Here is a 24,135-nt window from a genome sequence, read left to right on the forward strand (position 1 = left end):
GGAGGTGTCCCCTTACCCCAAACCTCTGTCCCTCTCTTTTCCCTCCTCTCATTCAGAGTCTGAGAACCTTTGCCTTTGGGATCAGTTTATTGTGCCAGCACGGCCTGTGTGTGGGGGTGGGCGGGCAGTTTCTGAGCAGCACTGAGCTCTGACATCCAGCTGGGCTTCCCAGAAGCTCCTCCAGCCTCCTCCCTGCAAACACAGTGGGGTCAGGGTCCAAGGGAGTTCCTTGCCAGTGCCCTGTCCCAGCCCTGGCCTGCCTCAGGGGAGACAGATTGAATCCTACAATGACTTCACCCAGGGAACCTAACTCCCAGAGCCTGCTGGGGGACATTGAAGCCCCGGCCCCAGGACCGCCCACATCCTCAGTGTCTGTGAGGGGATCACCTCCCTGGGAGGCCAGACCCCCCCCCCCCCCGAACCCCAAGGGTGTGGAGTAGGCAGATGCTCTGGTGGCCGAGCCCCCTGTCCCTGTCAGCCCACCCCTCTGCTTCCTCACCCCACCTGTGTGCCTGGCTGGCTTCTGCTCAGTACTGGGGGCCCTCTCTGTTGTCGGTTGGGCCCCGCACACTTGTCACGGTCAGCGCTGTGCTGTAGAAGAGACTCAGTAGGAAGAGGGTGAGCAAGGTGACCGTGGTGGGCCACAGGCTGGCTCCTGGGGCGTCTTCCTCCAGGTCCTCCTGCGGTAGGTCCAGCACCAGCCAGGGAAGTGGCTCCCGGAAATCTGCAAGACACTGAGAGTCTGCCAGACCCATGCCTGCACAGGTGGGCGCGAGCCCAGGCCTTCCCTTCCACGCGCCCTCGGGGTCGGGACAGTGGGGTGCCCTCTCGCAGGACTGGGGCTGCCTCAGGGAGGATGGGGTGACAGGTGCCCAGGGAAGGGGCTGGGACCCTTGCAGTTTTTCAGATGCCCAAGGCCCCCCATGTCTGAGGGAGTCCTGGCAGGACCTTGGGGAGAGAGACCTGGCAGGGCCAGAGTTCTGCTGCTCTAAATGGAGCTCAAGCCCAAGGCCTCCTGGACGCCCGCCCCGTCTGTGTGCTCAGCAAGCCCTCAGCAAGCCCTATGTTCTTGGCTTGGCCTGGGCCTGGGCCCTGGGTGGGGTCAGAGAGGACCAGACATGCCACCCTCGGATGCTCCGGGGTGAGACAGGGCTCTGGGTCTGAGGGCATGCTGCTTTCCCAGGGAATATGGCTGATAGGCTACAAGGAGTTTGAGGGAGGCCCAGGCGAAGGTCACCAGCATGGGCTGTCTTCAGGGTCTTAGGGCACAGACCTTCTGTGTTAAGTGGGATTTGGATCTGCTTGTCACATGCTGACACATCCAGTCATCCATCCTTCCATCCGTCGGTCCGTCCCTCTCCTTCCTACCATCCACCTGTCTGTCCATCCTTCCTTCCATAACATGTCCTGTGTTGTGTCTGCCTGACTGTCTGCTGTCTGTCTGCTGTCCCCCTCATCTATTGACTCTTCCTCTCCCCCATCTCTTTAGGAAGTTCTTTCTCTGGGCCAGGCACTGGCTCCCTTGGTGGCCAGACTTTTGAGAGGGGAGCAGTGGCCATGTGGGTGGCATCCCCAGCTCACTTTGGCTCTGGGAGCAGTGGCAGGAGGCCAGAGGCCAGGTCCCGTGGGGAAGCCCAGCAGGTGTCTGAGATGAGAGCAGGGGCCCCGCTGCCCCCTTGTGGGAGCTATGCCTCCAGGTGTCCCACGGTGGCCACGGTAGGGCCTCTAAGCTCTGTCTTCCTGCCGGGGCCTCCCGCAGCAGCAGCTGCAGAGGGGCCCTGTGGGAGCTGTCTCTCCTCACCCCTCCCCGGCCTGCCCTTGCCATATCCATACTCGGGTCCAGGAAGAGATGGGAGACCTGAATCCAGGGGTCAGGCAGGGAGCAGGGGCTGCCTGGGAGGGTCTGTGGAACTGGGCCCTGAGCTGTGCCCGGGGAGCACACAGGCAAGGTGGGGAATCTTGGGCAGGGAACAACCCCCCCCCCCCTTGCCTTCGTGGACCCGGGTCTGGGCTGTGAGCTTCCTGCATCTAGACGTGTGTGTGTGCGCGTGAGTGTGAGCCTGGGGCATGTGTGTGCTGCCTACAGAGTCGTTTGGTGCAGGGTGGCTCCCTCGCTGGGTGCATCAGTGAGGCCGTCCCACAACCGTGTATGTTTCACCACCTGTGGTGCGAGTCCCTAGGATCCTGCCCTCCCCTCATTCCTGCCGTGGCCCCTGATGGTGACACCAGCCTCCTCACCGGCCACCTGCTCTCCTGCCTCCCTCTCGTCCCTCACAGCTGCCCCTAGAGGCCTTTTCTGAGATCCAAGACCACGTCACCTGCCCACTGAGGACTTGCGTGGTGCCCGCTGCTCAGGACCCACTGGGCTGTGCCCACCTCGCTGACTGTCGACCTCAGGTTTGGCTCCCAGCTTGCCTTGCTGTGGACCATGTGCTCACACACACACACACACACACACACACACACACGGGTGTGAAGGCCGAGCAAGGAAAGTGAGGCCCCAAAGGGTCAGGGCAGCAGTCACCCTCCCCGCTGCGGGCCCTGCCGTGCCCTGGCCGCAGACCCTGAATATGGACAGACAGGCAGCCTGAAGGAAGCGTGGGGCTGCTTTGGGCCAGTACGGAGTTTATTCAGGGAGGGGCAGGTGGGCAGTTCAATAGCAGACGCCTTCCACATCCGACATGACCACAGACACGTTGACGTGGGTGGGTTTACCCGCCAGGCGGTCGATGGTCTTCTGGGTGAAGGCCAGGGGCAGGGCCTCGTGACCCACCATGCAGGAGAACTTCTCCCCCTGCTTCCAGTCCTCGGCCGACACTCGCAGCACGCTGGTCGTGGCAAAGGTGGGGACGCTCTGGTCGGGCTCCTGCAGGGGGCCCCAGGTCAGGTACTTCTCCCGGGACAGCTCCTGGGATCCTTGCAGCCATCGTACCAGCACGTCCTCGGGGCTGAAGCCTCGCACGAGGCACGTCAGCGACACCAGCTCATTGAGGGCCAGCTCTTCCGACGGCGGCGGCAGCAGGTGGACCTGGGGCCGGAAAGTGTTCTCTGGAGGGCAGAAAGCTGGGTTAAGGGTCTGGGCACCCCAAGCCTCAGTGTCCTCGGGAAAGGGTTCCCCGCAGGGCAGAGAGCCGGGTGGGGGGTCTGGGCACCCCAAGCCTCAGTGTCCTCGGGAAAGGGTTCCCCGCAGGGCAGAGAGCCGGGTGGGGGGTCTGGGCACCCCAAGCCTCAGTGTCCTCGGGAAAGTGTTCCCCAGAGGGCAGAGAGCCAGGTGGGGGGTCTGGGCACCCCAAGCCTCAGTGTCCTCGGGAAAGTGTTCCCCAGAGGGCAGAGAGCCAGGTGGGGGGTCTGGGCACCCCAAGCCTCAGTGTCCTCGGGAAGTGTTCCCCGCAGGGCAGAGAGCCGGGTGGGGGGTCTGGGCACCCCAAGCCTCAGTGTCCTCGGGAAAGGGTTCCCCGCAGGGCAGAGAGCCGGGTGGGGGGTCTGGGCACCCCAAGCCTCAGTGTCCTCTAGTAAAATGTGGGTGGGAGCCTCTAAGCCCAGGGGCTTGAGGGAGAAGGCAGGCCAAGGAGTTGCCCAATGGCACCTCACGGTCAGGGTCTGGGCCCACCTAGGACTTTGGAGATGGTGTCAGTTTTTGGCGTCTTGAGCTCGGGATGGGTGGCAGTGCAGGAGAAGTTCTCCCCACGGTTCCATGGCTCAGCGCAGCCTGGAAGGACACTGGACACACTGTAGCAGCCACAGGAGTCACGCTCCGGGGGCTTCTGGATGGCCTCCTTCCCCCCTGAGGGTGTCCAGGAAAACAGGGCACCCTTGGGGTTTTTCAGGCCGCTCAGTGTGCACGTGATGCTGGCATTGGAGCCCAGAAGCAGGTCCTCGAGGGCGGGCTTGTGTAGTGACAGGTGGGGTTCATTGCACGGGGAACACTGAGGGGGGTCATCTGGAAATGGGGGGAAGGTTGAGCAGGTCAGTGAGCCCCTCTGCCCACCTCCCCTCCCCCTCCCTCCAGCTCCTTCCCGGGTGCCTGTCTCGGCCACTCGCCGGGAGCTGGGCCCGGCAGCCCACTCTCGTCCCAGGGGAGTTCCAGGTGGCGGGTCAGGGTGAGAATGTGGTGGCCCCCGCCCCGCCCCAGCCTGCCCTCTGACCTCTGCAGGGCACGGACACGGCCGGGCTGGTGACGGAGTAGTGCTCCACGTGGCATTGCAGGGACGTGCCATCGGGGCACTGGCTGGCCGGCAGGGTCAGCTGGCTGCTCGTGGTGTACAGGTTCCCAGAAGCAGACTTCACCGCGGGGAAGTTCCGGATGGACGCGCCTTCCTTGCTGGGGCTCCAAGTCACTGTCACGGGCTCCGGCGGGAAGAACCCTTGCACCAGGCAGGCGATGACCACTTGCCCGGCTGGGTCCCTGGTCTTGAGGCTCAGCGGGAAGACACGGGGGCTGGCTTTGGGCTCTGCAACACAGGACGCTCTGTGAGGCGGTGGGCCCGCATGCTGCCTGGACCCGTGACGGCCTCACGAGCCCGGGATGATGCCCGTTTCTCCTTTACACTGGAGGAATCTGGCACAGAGAGGGTTAGTGACAGCCCTGAGGTCATTCAGCTCACGTGCCGTGGACCTGGGGTCGGAACCGGCTGCCTGGGTCCTCCTGCACTGTTTCTGAACGTGCTTGTCAGGGTTCTAGCACGAGGACCTGGGCATGTTCCTGGGAGAAGGCCTCGGGCACAGGCCACTCCCAGACGGGATTCGTGGTTATTGAACACGGCTCTCCCACTCACTGGCTGAGTCCGCACGCGCTGCTGGACTTTCAGCTTCCCATCTGTGCAGTGGGCACAGACATGCTCTCTGTTGGGCTTTGGGGATCATGACAGGTGGGCCCAGAGCGGGGGCACAGGCAGAGCAGTCCAGGCTTGAAGCGAGTCTGCACCAGGGCCAGTTGCCAGGTAAGAGGTGGCACAGGGCAGGAGATGAGGTCTGTTCCTCTGGGACCCCCTTCCCACCAACCAGTCAGGGTCCCCATCCACCCACCCACCCGCAGCCTCCAGATCAGTGACAGTTGACCTCTGTGGCCTATGAAGTTTTGGAGGTCAGAGGCCTAATTCCAACTCAGTCCTGGGATATCCCTGCTGGAAAAGTCAAGAACACAAGGCATGATCTGCTCATACAGGACCAATTTCCTTCAGGGACTGGTGAGGAGAGAGGGGATCATGGCTGCAAAGGAAGTAGCATGGCCCTCATGCATCCCCGAGGAACACAGGGGCCAGCCTGGCTGGAGACCAGATCTCTGGGGGCTGACGCTAACCCAAACAACACCTTCCCTTGCACCCTAGCCCAGCCCAGTTCAGGCCAGCTCAGTCCAGGTCAACCCAGCTCAGCCCAGCTCAGCCCAGCTAAGCCCAGCTCAGCCCAGGTCAGCTCAATTCAACTCAGCTCAGCCCAGGTCAGCTCAGTTCAGCCCAGTTCAGTCCAGCTCAGCCAAGTTCAGCCCAGCTCAGCCCAGTTCAACTCAGCTCAGCCCAGCTCAGCCCAGTTCAACTCAGCTGAGCCCAGCTGAGCCCAGCTCAGCTCAGTTCAGCCCAGTTCAACTCAGCTCAGCCCAGCTCAGCCCAGCTCGGCCCAGGTCAGCTCAGTTCAGCCCAGTTCAGCCCAGCTCAGCCCAGGTCAGCTCAGTTCAGCCCAGTTCAGCCCAGCCCAGCTCAGCTCAGCCCAGCTCAGCTCAGCCCAGTTAAGACCAGCTCAGCCCAGCTCAGCTCAGCCCAGCCCAGCCCAGCCCAGCTCAGTCCAGTTCAACTCAGTGCAGCTCAGCTCAGCTCAGCTTAGCCCAGCCCAGCCCAGCTCAGCCCAGCTCAGCCCAGTTCAGCCTGGCTCAGCTCAGCCCAGTGCAATCCAGCTCAGCTCAGCTTAGCTCAGCCCAACCCAGCTCAGCCCAGGGCAAGCCAGCTAAGCTCAGCCCAGCCCAGCCCGGTTTAGCTCAGCCCAGTTCAGCCCAGCTCAGCCCAGCTCAGCCCAGCTCAGCTCAGCTCAGCCCAGTTCAACTCAGCTCAGCTCAGCTTAGCCCAGCTCAGCCCAGCTCAGCCCAGCTCAGCCCAGTTCAGCCCAGTTCAGCCCGGCTCAGCTCAGCCCAGCTCAGCCCAGCTCAGCCCAGCTCAGCCCAGCCCAGCCCATCTCAGCCCAGTGCAACCCAGCTAAGCTCAGCCCAGCCCAGCCCAGCCCAGCCTGGTTTAGTTCAGCCTAGCCCAGCTCAGCTCAGCCCAGCTCAGCTCAGCCCAGTTAAGCCCAGTTCAGCCCAGGTAAGCTCAGCCCAGCCCAGCCCAGCTCAGTCCAGTTCAACTCAGCGCAGCTCAGCTCAGCTCAGCTTAGCCCAGCCCAGCCCAGCTCAGCCCAGCTCAGCCCAGCCCAGAACAGTTCAGCTCAGCCCAACCCAGCCCAGCCCAGGGCAAACCAGCTCAGCTCAGCTCAGCCCAGCCCAGCCTGGTTTAGCTCAGCCAAGTTCAGCCCAGTCCAGCCCAGCTCAGCCCAGCTCAGCCCAGCCCAGCTCAGCCCAGTGCAACCCAGCTAAACTCAGCCCAGCTCAGCCCGGTTTAGCTCAACCTAGCCCAGCTCAGCTCAGCCCAGCTCAGCTCAGCCCGGCTCAGCTCAGCCCAGGTAATCTCAGCCCAACCCAGCCCAGCTCAGTCCAGTTCAACTCAGTGCAGCTCAGCTGAGCTCCGCTTAGCCCAGCCCAGCTCAGCCCAGCTCAGCTCAGCCCAGGTAATCTCAGCCCAACCCAGCCCAGCTCAGTCCAGTTCAACTCAGTGCAGCTCAGCTGAGCTCCGCTTAGCCCAGCCCAGCTCAGCCCAGCTCAGCTCAGCCCAGAACAGTTCAGCTCAGCCCAACCGAGCTCAGTCCAGGGCAAACCAGCTCAGCTCATCCCAGCCCAGCCCAGCCTGGTTTAGCTCAGCCAAGTTCAGCCCAGTTCAGCCCAGCTCAGCCCAGCTCAGCTCAGCCCAGCTCAGCTTAGCTCAGCTCAGCCCAGAACAGTTTAGTCCAGTCCAGCCCAGCTCAGCCCAGCTCAGCCCAGCTCAGCCCAGCCCAGCCCAGCCCAGCTCAGCCCAGTGCAACCCAGCTAAGCTCAGCCTAGCCCAGCCCGGTTTAGCTCAACCTAGCCCAGCCCAGCCCAGCTCAGCCCAGTTCAGCCCAGTTCATCCCAGCTCAGCCTAGTTCAACTCAGCCCAGCCCAGACCGGTTTAGCTCAACCTAGCCCAGCTCAGCTCAGCCCAGCTCAGCTCAGCTCAGCTCAACCCAGCCCAGCCCAGCTCAGCCCAGCCCAGCCCAGCTCAGCCCAGCTCAGCCCAGTTCAACTCAGCTCAGCCCAGCCTGGTTTAGCTCAACCTAGCCCAGCCCAGCCCAGCTCAGCCCAGTTCAGCCCAGTTCATCCCAGCTCAGCCCAGTTCAACTCAGCCCAGCCCAGCCCAGTTTAGCTCAACCTAGCCCAGCTCAGCTCAGCTCAGCTCAGCCCAGCCCAGCTCAGCTTAGCCCAGCTCAGCCCAGTTCAACTCAGCCCAGCCCAGCCTGGTTTAGCTCAACCTAGCCCAGCCCAGCCCAGCTCAGCCCAGCTCAGCCCAGTTCAGCCCAGTTTAACTCAGCTCAGCTCAGCCCAGCTCAGCCCAGCTCAGCCCAGTTCAACTCAGCTCAGCCTAGCTCAGCCCAGCTCAGCCCAGTTCAGCCCAGCTCAGCCCAGGTCAGCTCAGTTCAGCCCAGTTCAGCCCAGCCCAGCTCAGCCCAGTTCAGCCCAGCTCAGCCCAAGTCAGCTCAGTTCAGCCCAGTTCAGCCCAGCCTAGCTCAGCCCAGCTCAGCTCAGCCCAGCTCAGCCCAGCTCAGCCCAGCTCAGCTCAGCCCAGCTCAGCCCAGCTCAGCCCAGGTCAGCTCAGTTCAGCCCAGTTCAACTCAGCTCAGCCTAGTTCAGCTCAGCTCAGTTCAGCCCAATTCAGCCCAGTTCAACTCAGCTCAGCCCATTCCAGCCCAGTTCAGCCCAGTTCAGCCCAGCTCAGCCCAGGTCAGCTCAGTTCAGCCCAGTTCAGCCCAGCTCAGCTCAAGTCAGCTCAGTTCAGCCCAGTTCAGCCCAGCCCAGCTCAGCCCAGCTCAGCCCAGCCCAGCTCAGCCCCGTTCAGCTCAGCTCAGCCCAGCTCAGCCCAGCTCAGCCCAGGTCAGCTCAGTTCAGCCCAGTTCAACTCAGCTCAGCCCAGCTCAGCCCAAGTCAGCTCAGTTCAGCCCAGTTCAACTCAGCTCAGCCCAGCTCAGCTCAGCTCAGTTCAGCCCAATTCAGCCCAGTTCAACTCAGCTCAGCCCATTCCAGCCCAGTTCAGCCCAGTTCAGCCCAGCCAAGCCCAGCTCAGTTCAGCCCAGTTCAGTCCAGAACAGACCAGCTCAGCCCAGTTTAGCCCAGTTCAGCCCAGCCCAGCTCAGCCCAGTTCAGCCCAGTTCAGTCCAGAACAGCCCAGTTCAGCCCAGCCCAGCCCAGAACAGTTCAGCCCAGCCCAGCCCACATTCACCTAGCTAGCTGCCTGTTACAGCTCGGCCCTGTGATCTGGGGCGTCATGCCGACCCTCCTTTCTCCATCTGCTCTCTGTCCTGGTGCCTGTTCTCCATCCTCTAGGGCACAGCAGGGTCAGGACGGGCTGACTGAAGTGAGGACGCCTGAGCCACATCTGGACCCACATGCTCAAGGCTGCTGGAGGGTCCACTGCATCTGAGAGGCTCAGGCTTCCCTCAGCCAGGTGGCCCAGGGCTGTATGTCCATCTGCCTCCCAAGAGCATTGAAGTTGAGGATGAAGGCCTGGGTCTCCTGCATTCCCACCTGATGGCTGCAGGGTCTCAGCAACCACCTGCCCTACTCTGGGCCATTAGTGTTGTCGGTGGGCTGAGGTTGTGAGGGGTGGGCCGGGAGGGGCTGCGTGACTGTGTCTGGCCCACAGATGGGGTCATTTGCCCACTTCCTGTCCCACCAGTGGTGGCTGCTCGCCTCCACGTCATGTCTGGTCTGTGGTCTGGCTGTGGTGGAGCCAGGTGTGTGCGGCCTGGCCGGTACGACCCCCGGGAGGCTGACTCTGGCCTGGGGTCATGTGGGTGCAAAGTCGGGTGGCCTGGTGGGGTCACGGCTCCATGTGGCTGGCTGGGGGCTGAGAGGCAAGGAGGCAAAGGCTGCAATAGACACAGGGAGGGCTCAGGGACACTGGGGTAGAGATGGTCTCAGAGGTGGAGGTGGAGTGAAGGCCTGCAGGGGTGGGGCCTGGAGGGACAGGGCTTTCCCAGAGTAACCCCTGGCAAGCCAGCAGGCCTCGGCAGACCTTCTGGCTACAGGGGAGGGTATGAGCGTGAAGAGCCACTCCAGCCTGGCTGTGATCGTGGCCACCCTTCCTAGAACAGCCCTCAAACAGCTGGGGCCCCAGGGTATGGCTGGGGTGAGGGCATGGGGGCTGTCCCTGTCTGGGAGCCTGGAGTTCTGTGGGTAGGGCCAGCTCCCCAGCCCACCCTCTAGAGCCAGGGCTCTCCTGCTGCTGTCTGAGCTCCTGAGTTGCCTCTTCTGTGCGTCCTGACTAGCCCTCCCTGGTGCAGGTTGGGCCCAGCTTGTGTCTGTGCCCGTTTGATCATTCACTTCTTCATGCACAGAAGGTTCTGGAGCCACACACAGGAACCAATGATCCACTCCCAGGAAGGACACCACCAGGGGGAGTGGCAGCAAGCTTCAGGCTCGATGGAGATGTCTGCCAATGTTTTTTCCCCCTGATGGGCTCTGATGGCCCAAGGAAGGGGGAGTCAGGGCAGGCCAAGAGGCAGAGGAGAGACAGGTGCAGGGAGGGGAGCCCAGGATGGCACAGACACACAGTGGCCTGGCTCCAGGGAGCTCTGGGGGTTTCGTTATGAACCCCAGGATCCCCCAGAATCACCTATAAGGGATAATTCATCCTGCCAGCCCTGCATACCCTTGTGAGCAGGGGACTGTCCCTGAGGCAGGTGCCCATGAATCCCTGGACTGTGCACCCTCTGAGGGCCCAAAGCACTGGGGTTCCCCCCTGAGCAGCCCCTGCCCCAGAGAGCAGAGAAAGTGAGAGACGGGTCGGGCAGACTCGGTGGGCCACCTTCTCCTTCAGCCTCCCTGCTCCTCAACTTGGGCACCCACACGTGGGCAGCATGCACACAGACAACCTGGGACACAGGGCAAAAGAGGAGGTGTCCCTGGACCTGAGATGCGACATCAGGGTCTTGTCCATCCGTGGGTGGAAGGACCTGGACTCAGGAAAGAGGTCTGAAACGCACTCTGTGAAGACTGACCAAGCACCTGCCATGTGTCAGGAGCTGTGCCCAGCGTGAGGGTCCTACTGGGGGTGGAAAGAGCCAGGGAATACTCCTTGGGCTTTTTTTTTATTATTTGTTTATTTTTTAAATATGAAATTTACTGTCAAATTGGTTTCCATACAACACCCAGTGTTCTTCCCAACAGGTGCCCTCCTCCATGCCCATCACCCGCCTCCCCTCCCTCCCACCCCCCATCAACCCTCAGTTTGTTCTCAGTTTTTAAGAGTCTCTTATGCTTTGGCTCCCTCCCTCTCTTTTTTTCCCCTTCCCCTCCCGCATGGTCTTCTGTTAAGTGTCTCAGGATCCACATAAGAGTAAAAACATATGGTAACTGCCTTTCTCTGTATGACTTATTTCACTTAGCATAACACTCTCCAGTTCCATCCACGTTGCTACAAAAGGCCATATTTCATTCTTTCTCATTGCCACGTAGTATTCCATTGTGTATATAAACCACAATTTCTTTCTCCGTTCATCAGTGGATGGACACTTAGGCTTTTTCCATAATTTGGCTATTGTTGAAAGTGCTGCTGTAAACATTGGGGTTCAAATGCCCCTATGCATCAGCACTCCTGTATCCCTTGGGTAAATTCCTAGCAGTGCTATTGCTGGGTCATAGGGTAGATCTATTTTTAATTTTTTGAGGAACCTCCACACTGTTTCCCAGAGCGGCTGCACCAGTTTGCATGCCCACCAACGGTGCAAGAGGGTTCCTGTTTCTCCACATCCTCGCCAGCATCTATAGTCTCCCGATTTGTTCATTTTAGCCACTCTGGCGTGAGGTGATATCTGAGTGTGGTTTTGATTTGTATTTCCCTGATGAGGAGCGACGTTGAGCATCTTTTCATGTGCCTGTTGGCCATCTGGACGTCTTCTTTAGAGAAGTGTCTATTCATGTTTTCTGCCCATTTCTTCATTGGCTTATTTATTTTTCAGGTGTGGAGTTTGGTGAGTTCTTTATAGATTTTGGATACTAGCCTCCTTGGGCTTTTCTTGAAGGAGGAGGGACTTCCTCTTGGCTGAGGCCTGCTGGCTGGGCATCTGGGCATCCCATGGCTGCTGTGACCAAGGACCACGGACTGAGGGTCTTCAAACAACAGAAATTTACTCTCCCAGCTCTGGAGATCCAGGCGGTGTTCTTCCTGTCTCTTCCAGCTCCTGGGGCCCCAAGCACCCCTGGGGTTGTGGCTGTGTCCTTCCGTCTCTGCTTCCGTCTTCACGTGGCTTCTCTGCGTCTGTCTCTGCATCTGTCTCTCCTCTTCTGCCTCTTGTAAAGTCACCTGCCATCAGGTTTGGGGCCTGGACGATCTCATCTTAAGGTCCTTAACTTTAATCACATCTGCAAAGACCCTTTTCCCAAAGTCACATTCACAGGTTCCAGGGATTAGGCCGTGGGCATAGCTTTGGGGGGCCACTGTTCAGCCTGCTGTGGTGGATTCATAAGAGAAGGAAAGAAGGAGGGACAGAGGGGACCCTGAGAATGCAACCTCTTACTGCTGGCACAATCCTCTCCTACCCTGCTCTCAGACTGTGCTCCCAGTGCGACTGGCCTCTGCAGGCCTCTCTTGACTGGTGACCAGCACTCTGTCCTCCCAAGCTTGGGGGACATGCATTCTGCCCATGAGCACTGGGAGCCCATGTGAGCCGAGCCCTTGTTGTCCCCATTCTGGGGTCCATAGGGTGGGTCTCAGGATCTGGGCCACAAGTCAGAGAAAGAAGACAGCTCTGCCCTCAGGGGGCCTCCAGCCCAGGAGGTGGGAGGAAGGACCTAGGCTGTGGCATGTGAGAAACTTGCAGGTGAGGGTGGGTCTTGGTGCAAAATAGCAAAACTTTCTTAAAATTTTACTCTATCATCATCTATCAGTTTACCTATCATCTATCTATCTATCAATCTATCATCTATCTGCCTATCTACCTACCTACCTTATCTATCCATCCATCCATCTATCATCTATCTAATCTATCATCTATCAGTCTATCTTCAGTCTATCAGTTATCTATCATCTATCTATCATCATCTATCAGTCTATCATCTATCTATCTATCTAATCTATCATCTTTCATCATCTATCAGTCTGTCATCTATCTATCATCTATTAGTCTATCATCTATCATCATCATCTATCAGTCTATCCTCAATCTATCATCTATCAATCTATCTCCCTATCTTATCTATCATCTATCAGTCTATCTATCCATCCATCATCCATCTAATCTATCATCTATTAGTCTATCTTCAGTCTATCTATCTACATATATATATATATATATCAGTCTATCTATCTATCTATCTATTTACTTATCTATACCAGCTTATCTCTCTCTCTCTCTACCTATCTATACCAGCCTATCTATCATCTATCTATCTATCATCTATCTGCATGCCTGCCTACCGACCTACCTTTATCTATCTATCATCTATCTATCTATCTATCTATCTATCTATACCAGCCTATTTATCATCATCATCATCTATCAGTCTATCATCTATCTGTCAACTATCATCTATCAATCATCTATCTACCTACCTTATCTATCTATCTATCTATCTAATCTATCTATACCAGCCTATCTATCTACCATCATCTATCAGTCTATCGTCTATCTACCTATCGTCTATCTACCCACCTTTATCTATCTATCTATCTATCTATCTATCTATCTAATCTACCTATATATCATCTATCTATCTATCTTTCTATCTATCTATAATCTATCTGTAATTTTTCATGCTATCCCAGTGCCATGGCCTAGGTATTTCCTCCCACACTTGGTGTGGCCTCTACTGCATCCTGGAACCTGCATATAAAATACAGGGCACGTACCACCCTGCACCCCTTTTATACAATTTTAGAGAAAAAGGAGAAAGGATTTACTGGAGCCCACGTGAAGCAGCTGCTGGGACCCACACTCGCTCCAGAAGCAACCTTTAGTGTGGGGGTTTCTCACACGAAGAGCTACAGATACTCATGACGAAGAACATTCCAGAAAGTCACAGACTCATGTCCTGTTTTCAGTATGTGCAAGGCTGCAGGCTCCAACCTTATGGGAATGTGGGGAGGTCTTACTCTTATCTTCCTGTTTGCAATGTTTCCTGCAGGTTATTTGCCGCTGAAGCAGATGTCTGGCATGTGCTCAGGGCAGAGAAGGAGCCCCTGCTGGGAAGTCTGGTCATGTTGTTCTGGCCTTGGTCAAAGTAGAGCCTTCCTGGGCACTCAGGAAGAGACTTAAAGCTGAATATCTCCTCTATTTTATCAGTGTGGGGCCTGGTTTCCTGGGACTGTGTGTGTCTGCATGTGAGTGTCTGGTGGGCTGTGGTGTGGCCTTGACCTGTTTTAGCCCCCACCCCCAGCTTCCCTGATGTTCCATTTAGACCAAATCCTCTGTGTCTCTGAACGAATCTCAGAGTTGCCCAATCCTGGGTTTTCTGCCCCCAGGCTGCACACTTGCTGTCACTCATTTCCATTCCTGGTTTGTGTCAGAGCCCGTGGGACATGGGACAGGGATGGGAGGCTTTCTGTGGAAGGCCACCTCCACGAGCAGAATCTCTTTTTCCAGAGGGTCTGGGCATTCGGGCGCTGGGAATGCGGCCATGGGCCCTGAGCGATGGTCCTAACAAATCACACCCCCTCAGACAGGGCTGAGAGGGCCATGCCCCTCTGGCTTCCTCCTTAGTGTAACTTCTGTAGTTATTGAAACATTGTCTTCTCATTGGCCATTTGGTTTTTCCTCTCTGTGAAGGATCCACTGCTCACTTTCTTTCCTTTTATTGGTTCCCAAACATTTTGTATATGAAGGAATCCTACTTTTCATTGTGTGTGTTCACGTATTCTCCCCCAATTTCCAGTGGACTTCATAGAGACTCTTGTGGGAAGGTCTCTCCACCCAGGGAAACCACCTCTTTATTCTCAGGAGCGGGGCATAGCCTCATGCCCACCACTGTCCTTGGTCAGCTGACTGTCTCACCAGCATCTTGGCTCCTGCCTTCCAGGCTCATCAGGTTTCTTCTCGAAGATGGCGGTGGCCAGCCCCAGACAGCTTGTTTGCTTTTGTGTCTCGCTCAGCTCACTGGGACATCCAGGCTGGCTGGTGGGATGGGGGCCGAGGATTGTCCTGTCTGTGTGTGCTCAGTGGGTGGACAGATTGGGGTGGGTGACTGGTGGTCCCTGGAGGCTGATGCTGGCCCTGACCTTGGTGATTGTGCTGCTGTGTTCCTGTGGCCTTCTGCACAGACCAGAGAGGTAGCTACTGCGAGTTTGTCACGGGGAGACTGTTGCGTTCACATCAGCATGGGAAGGGGCAGTGAGTCTTGACGTCAGCAGAGCAGGAGTGATGGGGACAGAGCTGGGGTGTCTGGGGCGTCAGAGGGATTCTCGCAGGGAGCCGCTGGCTGGCCACCTGGGCCTTCAGGCCCAGAACTGCCCCCTGCCCATTCCCTCTGGCCTCTTGTCTACATCCTTGGGCAGACCTGCCTCCCACCACCCCCGCAGGACAGCAGGCACCTCTCCCAAAAAGTGTTCAGGTGACAGGGATTTGTAAGAAGGCACTTTACTAATAAACTCAAAATGAAGTTAACAGGGCAAGAGGGTTGCCAAGCCAGGAGTGAGAGGTCACATGGGGCCTGGGTGGACAGGGTGGGAGCTGCTGGCCCAGGACCCGTGGGCAGTTCCTTCTTCTGCGAGACCCCTCCTCCCACCGGGAGCCCTGCCCGCAGACCTGCATTCTGCAGGGGCAGGTGCTGCGAGTGGCCGGTGGGAAGGCTGGGCCCAGGGGCAGGCACTTGGACCTGGTGGCAGGGAGGTCGGGCTGAGTCTGGGCTTGGGCTCGGAGTCCTTTTTTGGCTCAGAACTCAGCGGTGGGCGGGGCCACGGGCTTCCCCCTCAGCGTGCTTTGGGGGTTGTTCGGTCAGAACAGGAGTGGCCCTGACACCAGGTCACTTTGCCGAGAGACCGATGATCTTCTGCGGCTTGTCCCAAAGTGGTTGGGGTAGGGGCTGTGATTGGCAGGTCCCATTGGTGCCTTGGACCTTGGGGCTGAGCTGGAACCTTCTGGATGCCTGTGTGCTGCGCTTACCCCCCCCCCCCCCCCCCCCCAGGGCAGGCACACTGCCTCAGACATGGGGAGGAGGAGGAGGAAGCGAGCCCTCGTTGCTCTGGCTCCCGGCTACTTCGCTGCCTGTATGTTTGCGTAGTCCTGGAAGGTCTGCGGCTTCTGCAGGACGGTGGCAAGTACCGACTTCACCTGGGGGAGGGCGCGCGTGAGGACAGCGTGAGGGAGCAGGCCTCCCCCCACCTCGCCCCGCCCCGTCCCTGGCACAGGGACCCCTGTGCTCCCACCTTGAAGAGGGTGATGGCGGCTCCGTAGCTCACGCTGAGCAGGAAGAGGGTGATGAAGACCAGCAGGCTGGTCCACAGCTCGTCCAGCTCGTAGCTCTCAGCGGCGTCCGCACACAGGTCCTGGAGCTCCAGCTCTGCAGGCACCGGCCAGTCAGCCTTCCCGGCCCAGCCTCTGCACGTGCCGGGGAGGGCGGAGCCATGGCAGGCCCGGCCCCCCCGGGGAGGCGGACACAAGACCACGCCCAGCCTCCGCACGTGCCGGGGGGCGGGACCATGGCAGGCCCGTCCCTCCTCTCCCCTCCCCCACCTGCCCCAGGAGGGGGACACAGTACAGAAGCCTTGGCCTCGGCTGCTGCTGGTGTGCCGGTGGCTGAAGGCAGACCGCCTCGTCCCGCCTGCTCTGCAGCTGCCCCTCTGGGACCAGTGGCTGTGTGGGAGTGGCCTTCCCTCCCTTGACTCCTACCCCTAGCAGCTCTGTTGCCCACTGCAGAGCCTGTGGCCACCCGCCAGGCCTCCCCAGCCCCGTCCCCACTGGGCTTCGCCAGCGCTGGCCCACAAGGACCTTTCCGAACTGTACGCGGATGGCCACCTGCCCCAAGCCCTGAGGGGTCTGAGCTCTGTAGCCCAGCTCGCAGGACCTGGGGTAGCCCCAGGAGTCAATGAAGCTGGTGCCTTAAGGGGTTGGCTCGGTGCTGTGGACTTTGTTCAGGCCTGAGGGTGCCCAGAGCTGCTACCTGCTCCTACACTGGGCCCAGTCTCCCGGCTCCTCCTGCCCTGGCCCCACTCTCCCCTGACAGGCTCTGCAGAGCGAGGCTGTCGTGCGTGGCCCTCAGGCTCCCGTGTGCACTGCACAAGCCAGTGCTTCCGGGCTTGTGTCAGCAGCGTGTGGGCCAGATGGATATGGTGGGTGCTTGTGTGTGTGTGAGCATGACGGGAGCAGGGGGTCTAGGGCTGGATGGGCTTAGACCCTGGCTCTGACCCCCTCGGCCTCTAGCCCCGGGATAGGGCCAGCGGCCTGTTCTGGGACGTGGTCCAGCGGGAGCGGGGGACACAGCCCACACTGTAGGTGTGCGCGTGTCCGTGTGTCAGTGTGTGTGTTTGTCCATGGGGTGCAGCTGACGGAGGGGCTGGACTGAGGAGGCCCGGGCCGTGAGAGGAGTTTGGGGTGGGAGGCCTCTCCACATCCACGTTGGATCCAGCGGTCCAGCTATGACAGAGAAGGGCTTGGGGGCGGCCCGGGCGAGAGAGCAGACCGTGGGAGGCCACGTGTCAGCATGTGGGACACGTCCGCCACGTGGCGTGCCTGTGGCTGGTGGTGATGTTGGAGCTGCTGTGGACTCGCTGTGAGGCTCACGGGAACGTGCCTGCGAGTCTGGGCGGGTGCGTCCCCGGCATGGATCCAGGGTGGAGTGAGGCTGAGAGGCAACATGGGGCACTCGTGCTGACCCTGGCCTGTTGTGACCGTGTGTGCAGGCAGGGCAGGGGCAGTTAGAGCCCCTCGGCTCGGGTGTGCGAGCGGTCCGGGCCCTGGTTCTCGTGGTGAGGAGGTGGCAGTGAAGGGGCTGTTCTGAGTGCAGGTACCTGAGTGGGGGTTTGACTTGGCCCGTTTCTCCATCAAAGGGCCTGTGTGTGTGCAGCTGGCCTGGGGATCCAGGGGCTTGTCTGTGTCCAGAGGGCCCGGCAGGAGGCTGGGGGTGGAGGCTGAGACCTCTGTGGCCCCCAGCAGAGGGAGGGGCCGTGGGCTCCCTGAGGTGTCTGTGGTCCTTCCCCTGGGACCATCCTGTGGCTTTTGGGACCCCTTTGAGTGAGCAGGACCCGTAGTGGCAGGGAGGGGCCTGGGGCATGGATGATGACGGTGGACAGACTACCCCCATCTGCCCCCTCCTCTGGGGGTCCCTTCCTCTGTGCCAAGACACCCCTGCCTGGCAGCCCCACCCACCCCCAAGAATGGGTGCCCTCAGGACTCTGAGGCAGGCACTGCAGTGTTTATTGACAACAACAGGCCGGCAGGTCCGGCCGGCCCCTCCCCCGCCCCAGCAGGATGGAGCTCTGGGGGGAGGGGTGGGCATCATTTACCAGGGTTTTTGGACACGGATTTCTTGAGCGTCCTAGAGCCAGGCAGCGCCTCGTGCACCACTTGGCAGGTGAACACATCCCTCTGCTCCCAGTCTGCCCGGCTGACCTCAAGGCGACTGAAGACAAAGAAGGCTGGGCTGGGGCCGGTGGCCTTGTGGGGCCACGTGGTGGCCTGCTGTTCCGTCCGAACAGGGCTGTCGTTTTGAAGCCATTGCACCGAGATGTCCGGGGGAAAGAAGTTCTGGATCAGGCACGTGAGAGTGACTTTGTCCTTGGTCTTCGGCTCCCCCTCGGGCGGCAGGAACACGTACACCTCCGGGGGGAAACGCCGGCCTGTGGACAGGTGTGGGGTCAGCCCAGGCTGCAGCCCGGGAGGCCCACTTGCCCCCCCTCCCCTCCCTGGGGCCTGCGCGGCTCACCGGGGGCTTTGGCAATGGAGCGCACGATGTCCTTGGGCAGGTCCGGATGGGTCACCTTGCATTGGTAGGTCTCCCCCTCAACCCAGTCAGTGGCATCCACAGGCAGGGTGGAAGTGACGGTGATTGTCCCGTTGTACTGAATCTTCTCGACCATCGGGTCTGGGTGCACAGACTCCCCATTCTCCCGCGACCAGGTCAGGATCATGCCCTTTGTGTTGGCCAGGTCCACCACCAGGCAGGTGATCTTGGGCGACTTGTGGACGTACAGGTCAAGAGGGCTGGGCGGGCTCAGGTAGGTGCTCACACCTCGGGGGTCAGACTCTGCAGGGGTGTGTGTGGGAGGTGCTGCGTGAGGGTGTGGCTTGGCCCTCCTCTGAGCCCACGTATCTGGGTGTTGGAGGGGATGTGGAGCCATACCTGTGCACTTGCGAGCGTTGTCCTCAAAGGTGAAGCCTTGATAGGTGACCTGGCAAGTGTAGGTCTTTTGGGACACCCACTCACCCTGTGTGATGTTGAGCTCGCTGTGGGTGGAGGTCACCTTGCCCTCCTGCCTGCCGGGGGCAGTGTATGGGAATATGTTCGTGGCCTTCTGCCCATCCACCAGCCAGGTGACCTCCATGTCACCTGGGACGTAGCCGGAGATGAGGCACAGGAGCTGGATGGTGCTACCGGTGTCACCGAGGGGGTCACACGAGGAGTGGAAGAGCTTCACGGTGGGGGGAATGAAGTTCATGGCACACGCTAGGGGTGAAGGTGGCAGCGTGGCGTCAGCCCCCTGAGCCCACGACACCCACGTGCCCGCCCAGGCGCCTTCCTCCTCTCCTAGCCGCTCCCGCCACGCCTGCCCCCCCTCCAGCCCGACCGTGGCTCACCACTGACGGTCTTGTTGATGGTGGGGGACTCCGCGTGAGCCACACTGCAGGTGAACTTCTGTTTGGCCCACTCGCCCCAGACGGTCACGTGGCTGGTGGTGGTGTAGAGGCCAGAGGTCTCCTGGAGGGTGGCGGGGAGGGTCACGACGCTCTTGTTCAGGGACCCTGCATCCCAGGTCACGGTCACCGGCATCGGGAAGTAGCCCGTGACCAGGCAGCCCAGTGTCACGGACGGGGCAGTGGCGACGGTGCCTTTGCAGCAGGTGGCCAAGGGGAAGACGAGGGGGGCCTGGATGGAGGCTGTGGGGGCAGAGGCAGTGTCAGTGCCGACCGGCGGAGTCTGAGGGGGAGAAGTGTGGGGCAGAGCGGGGTGGTCGGGTGGAGGGGCGCACGGGGACCCCTTCTCCAGCCTCAGGGGGCAGATGCTCATTTTGGACTCTTGTTCCCCGAGTCTGCTAGCAACGCCCTCCCACGAACCCCTGTGTCCCTGCCAGAAGCAGGGGTGTTCTTACCTTTGGCCAGGACACCCTGCCCGCAGCCCTGAGTGGCAGGAACGTGGGGTTCTCGGGGAGCAGAGGTGTCTGACTCGTGTCCTGACCTGCGGAGGCTCCAGGGAGCCCGACTACAGGCCCCATTCATAGCAGAGCCCGGATCAGTCCTCCCCCACTCCCCCAGGTGGTGACTCCTCCCCGGAGCCCAGACCCCAGGTCATTGTCCACGCTGCCCCCTCGGTCCGGTGAGACCGACCAGTCCACGTGGCCTCGCGTCAGGACGGCCGAGAGCAGTGATACTAACCCGCTCCACACCCAGCCTCACTAGCTCTGCTGATTCAGACCAGCTCAGGTCACGGGAGTCCGCCTTGGTCCGGCCTGGCCCACGTCAGCCCAGGAGACCCGATTTCGAGCAGGCTAACTCATCTGAGTTCAGTCCACAAACTCCACCAAAATCCTTCAGCTCCGTTTGGCTCAGCCTGCCAGCCAGGCTTGTCGTACCTGCTCAGTCCCACTCAATGTAGCCTCACTGACCTTGGCCGCTGGACCTAGCAAAACAGTACACCCTGCTTGACTCGCTGAAGCCTGATTCAGGAGACCAAACCAACTAGCTGAACCCACTTTAGCCCAACCCAACCCAATATAGCCCAGCTCAGCCCAGTTCAGCCCAGTTCAGCCCAGCTCAGCCCAGCTCAGCCCAGCTCAGCCCAGTTCAGCCCAGCTCAGCCCAGCTCAGCCCAGCTCAGCCCAGCTCAGCCCAGCTCAGCTCAGCTCAGCCCAGTTCAGCCCAGCTCAGCCCAGCTCAGCTCAGCTCAGCCCAGTTCAGCCCAGCTTAGCCTAGTTCAGCTCAACGTAGTTCAGCCCAGCTCAGCCCAGCCCAGCCCAGCCCAGTTTAGCCCAGCTTAGCCCATCCCAGATGAACTCAGCCCAGCTCAGCCCGGCTCAGCCTAGCTCAGCCCAGCCCAGCTCAGCTCAGCCCAGTTCAACTCAGCCCAGCCCAGCTTAGCCTAGTTCAGCTCAACCTAGTTCAGCCCAGCCCAGGCCAGCCCAGTTGAACTCAGCCCAGTTCAGTCCAGCCTAGTCCAGCTCAGCTCAGCCGAGCTCAGCTCAGCCGAGCTCAGCTCAGCCGAGCTCAGCTCGGCTCAGCCCAGCCCAGTCTACCTCAGACCAGTTCAACTCAGCCCAGCTCAGCCCAACTCAGCACAATTCAGTCCAGCCCAGCTCAGCTCAGCCCAGCTCAGTCCAACTCAGGCAAACCCAGCTCAGCCCAACCCAGCCCAGCTAATCCCAGTTCAGCCCAGCTATTCCCAGTTCAGCCCAGCTAATCCCAGTTCAGCCCAGCTCAGCCCATCCTAGCTGAGTTTAGCCCAGTTTAGCCCAACCAAATTTAGCCCTATTCAGCTCAGCCCAGCCCAACCCAATTCAGCCCAGTTCAGCCCAGCTCAGCCCAATTCAGCCTAGTTCAGCATAGTCTTGCCCAGCTCAACCCAATTCAGTCCAGCCCAGCTCAGCCTGCCCAGCTTAGCCTAGCTTAGCTCAAGCCAGCCCAGTTCAGCCCAGCTCAGCCCAGCACAGCCACCTTAGCCTGGTTCAACCCAGCAGCCCAGCACAGCCCAGTTCAGCTCAGCCCAGCTCAGCCCAGCCCAGATCAGACCAGTTTGGCCCAGTCCAACTCAGCTCAACCTATCCCGGTGTAGTTCAGTTCAGCCCACCCAGCCTAGCCCAGTTCAGCTCAGCTCCACTCAGCTCAGCTGAGTTCAGCCCAGTTCAGCTCAGCCCAGTTAAGCCCCATCCAACTCAGTTCAGCCCAGCCCAGCCCAGCCCAATCCAGTTCATTTCAGCCCAGCCCAGCCCAGTTCAGCCCAGCTCAGTTCAGATCAGCTCAACCCAGCCCAGCTAAGTCAAGTTCAGCTGAGCTCCACTCAGCCAAGCCCAACCCACTTAGCTAGCTCATTCCAGTTTAGCCCAGTTCAGCTCAACCCAGTTCAGTCCAGCTCAGCTCAGACCAGCCCAGCTAATCCCAGTTCAACCCAGCTAATCCCAGTTCAGCCCAGCTCAGCCCATCCTAGCTGAGTTTAGCCCAGTTCAGCCCAACCACACTCAGCCCTATTCAGCTCAGCCCAGCCCAGCCCAACCCAATTCAGCCCAGTTCAGCCTAGTTCAGCATAGTCTTGCTCAGCTCAGCCCAATTCAGTCCAGCCCAGCTCAGCCTGCCCAGCTTAGCCTAACTTAGCTCAAGCCAGCCCAGTTCAGCCCAGCTCAGCCCAACACAGCCACCTTAGCCTGGTTCAACCCAGCAGCCCAGACCAGACCAGTTCAGCTCAGTTCAGCTTAGCCTACCACAACCCAGTTCAGCCTGGTTCAACCCAGTTCAGCACAGCTCAGTCCAGTTCAGTTCAGACCAGTTCAGGTCAGCTCAGCCCAGCCCAGCTCAGCCTAGCCAAGCTTAGCTTGGTTCAGCTCAGCCCATTCCAGCCCAGTTCAGCCCAGTTCAGCCTAGCTCAGCTTTGCTCAGTTTGGCTCAGTCCAGCCCAGCCTGGTTCAGCCCAACCCAGCTCCGTTCAGCCCAGTTTAGCCAAGTTCAGCCCAGCCCAGCACAGTCCAGCTCATCCCAGCCCAGCTCAGCTCACCCCAGCTCAGCCCAGCTCAGCCCAGCTAAGCCCAGTTCAGCTACCTCAGTTGAGATCAGCCCAGCTCAACCCAGCTCAACCCAGCTCATTCCAGCCCAGCCCAGCCCAGCCCAGCTCAGCTCAGCCCAGCCCAGCCCAGCTCAGGTCAGCTCAGCTCAGCCCAGTTCAGCCCAGCCCAGCTCAGCCCAGCCCAGCTCAGCCCAGTTCAGCTACCTCAGCTGAGATCAGCCCAGCTCAACCCAGCTCAACCCAGCTCATTCCAGCCCAGCCCAGCCCAGCCCAGCTCAGCTCAGCCCAGCCCAGCCCAGCTCAGGTCAGCTCAGCTCAGCCCAGTTCAGCCCAGCCCAGCTCAGCCCAGCCCAGCTCAGCCCAGCCCAACTCAGCTCAGCCCAGCCCAGCCCAGCTCAGCCCAACTCAGCCCAGTTAAGCTCAGCCTAGTTCAGCCCAGCTAAGTCCAGCTCAGCCCAGCCCAGCCCAGCTCAGCTTGGTTCAGCCCAGGCCAGCCCAGCCCAGTTCAGCCCAACTTGGCCAAGTTCAGCCTAGACCAGACCGTTCAGCTCAGCTTGGTTCAGCCCAGCTAAGACCACTTCAGCCCAGCCTAGACCAGCCCAGCTTTGCACACATCAGACAAGCTCAGCTAGGTGAGCCACGGTGAGCCAACCCAAGACAGTCCCACCCAGGCTGCATCAGATGTGCTCATTAGACCTGCCTGCCCAAGCCCTGTCCATCCAGGTCTGCCCAGCCCAGCCCAGGACAGGACAGCCCCCACTGAGGACAGCATTTCATCGGACCCAGGTCTTCCTGCCTCCGTACCGCCCCCCCCCCCCGCTGCCCCAAGCTTGGTCAGATCCCCTTGGCTCAGGATAGCCCAGCTCAACCACAAGTGCTTAGCCTGGCCAAGCCTGTCCTATGCAAGGGCAGGGTCGCCCCCCAAACCCCTGCCTGTGGTACTTGTGGACCAAGGTCAGCCCAGGTTAGCTCTCCCCAGCTTCCCCCAGCCCACCTACTCCTGCAAAATCAGCCCAGCCTGGCCCATCTCAGTCCACTCAGTGCCACACAGGTGAGCGGAGCCAGAGGGACCAGTCTGGCCCGGCCGAGACTGGGATAGTTGGACCCTTTCCACATAACTCCGACCACTCAAGCTGTGCTGGGCCTGGCCCAGCTAGCCTGGCCCACCCTATTCAGGCTGGCTCAGGCTGCCCAGCTCACAGATGTGTGGACGTGGGAAGGCCTGCCCACCACCTGATCCAGCATGGACACAGCTCCCTGTTGCTCTCCCTGGACCCTGGGCTAGCGGTCACTGCCCTGGTTCGTTGCAGGAAGATCCACACCCAGGCCACTGTCCACGCCCTCTGCGTGGTCCTTGACCCTGTCAGGCTTGGGTGCTGCCCTAGGCCTGTTGTGCCTGAGGTTCTCAGCCCCTTGTCTTCCTCGAGTTGGTCCTGGGCAGTCTCTGGCTCCCGTGTGTCCCTGTGCGGGGAAGGGATGGCTGGCAGAGGAGCAGCGGTCGGGAGGCTCTGTCCCTGCTGGGTGGGCAGCGGTCCGGACTCGCCTGCCGTTGCTGCGTTTGGGCCAGTGCCAGCGGCTGGGATACCTGAGGCGGCCGCTCCTGCGTCAGGGGCCCGTCCTGGCCTCGGCAGCTTCCTGGACAGGCTCCCGGACAGATGAGGTGAATCATTAGTAACCGTGGGTGTTACATTTGCGATCAGACAATAGGGCCTGGGGGGAGGAGAGCTCTGCCTCAGTGCTCTGGCTAAAAATGGGGTGGGAACCCCCAGGGGCCTCAGCAGCCTGGAAGTTCCCTTTATGTTCTTGGGAAGTCCGTCTCGCACCATCGGGGTCGCTGGTGAGGCCCCTGCACCATGGCAGAAGCGTGCTCCTCTCCGCAGCCCCTGCTGCCCAGCTTGTGGCCTGTCTCCCTCGATGTGGGAGATGTCGACTTGCCGTGCGGCAACCCTCTGGTGGGCGCCGTGAGGCCC

At 60.2% G+C, this 24,135-nt stretch overlaps 2 gene segments (V, D, J or C); both read right to left on the minus strand.

Moving 5' to 3' along the window:
* Positions 1-2,605: 2,605 nt before the first annotated feature.
* Positions 2,606-5,017, minus strand: LOC109257831 (immunoglobulin heavy constant alpha 2-like). The segment is given in 4 exon segments: positions 2,606-3,048; positions 3,611-3,940; positions 4,146-4,511; positions 5,002-5,017. Coding segments are annotated over 4 exon segments (1,107 nt in total).
* Positions 5,018-17,632: 12,615 nt separating this feature from the next.
* Positions 17,633-24,135, minus strand: part of LOC109257830 (immunoglobulin heavy constant epsilon-like) — an 8,808-nt gene continuing 2,305 nt past the window's right edge. Inside the window, 4 exon segments of the C gene segment in view lie at positions 17,633-18,077; positions 18,164-18,484; positions 18,581-18,904; positions 19,036-19,522. Of these exon segments, the coding sequence occupies positions 17,737-18,077; positions 18,164-18,484; positions 18,581-18,904; positions 19,036-19,522 (1,473 nt within the window).

Source organism: Panthera pardus, unplaced genomic scaffold (genome assembly GCF_024362965.1).
Source record: "Panthera pardus isolate Hobbes unplaced genomic scaffold, ASM2436296v1 HiC_scaffold_24, whole genome shotgun sequence".
Taxonomy (NCBI): Eukaryota; Metazoa; Chordata; class Mammalia; order Carnivora; family Felidae; genus Panthera; species Panthera pardus.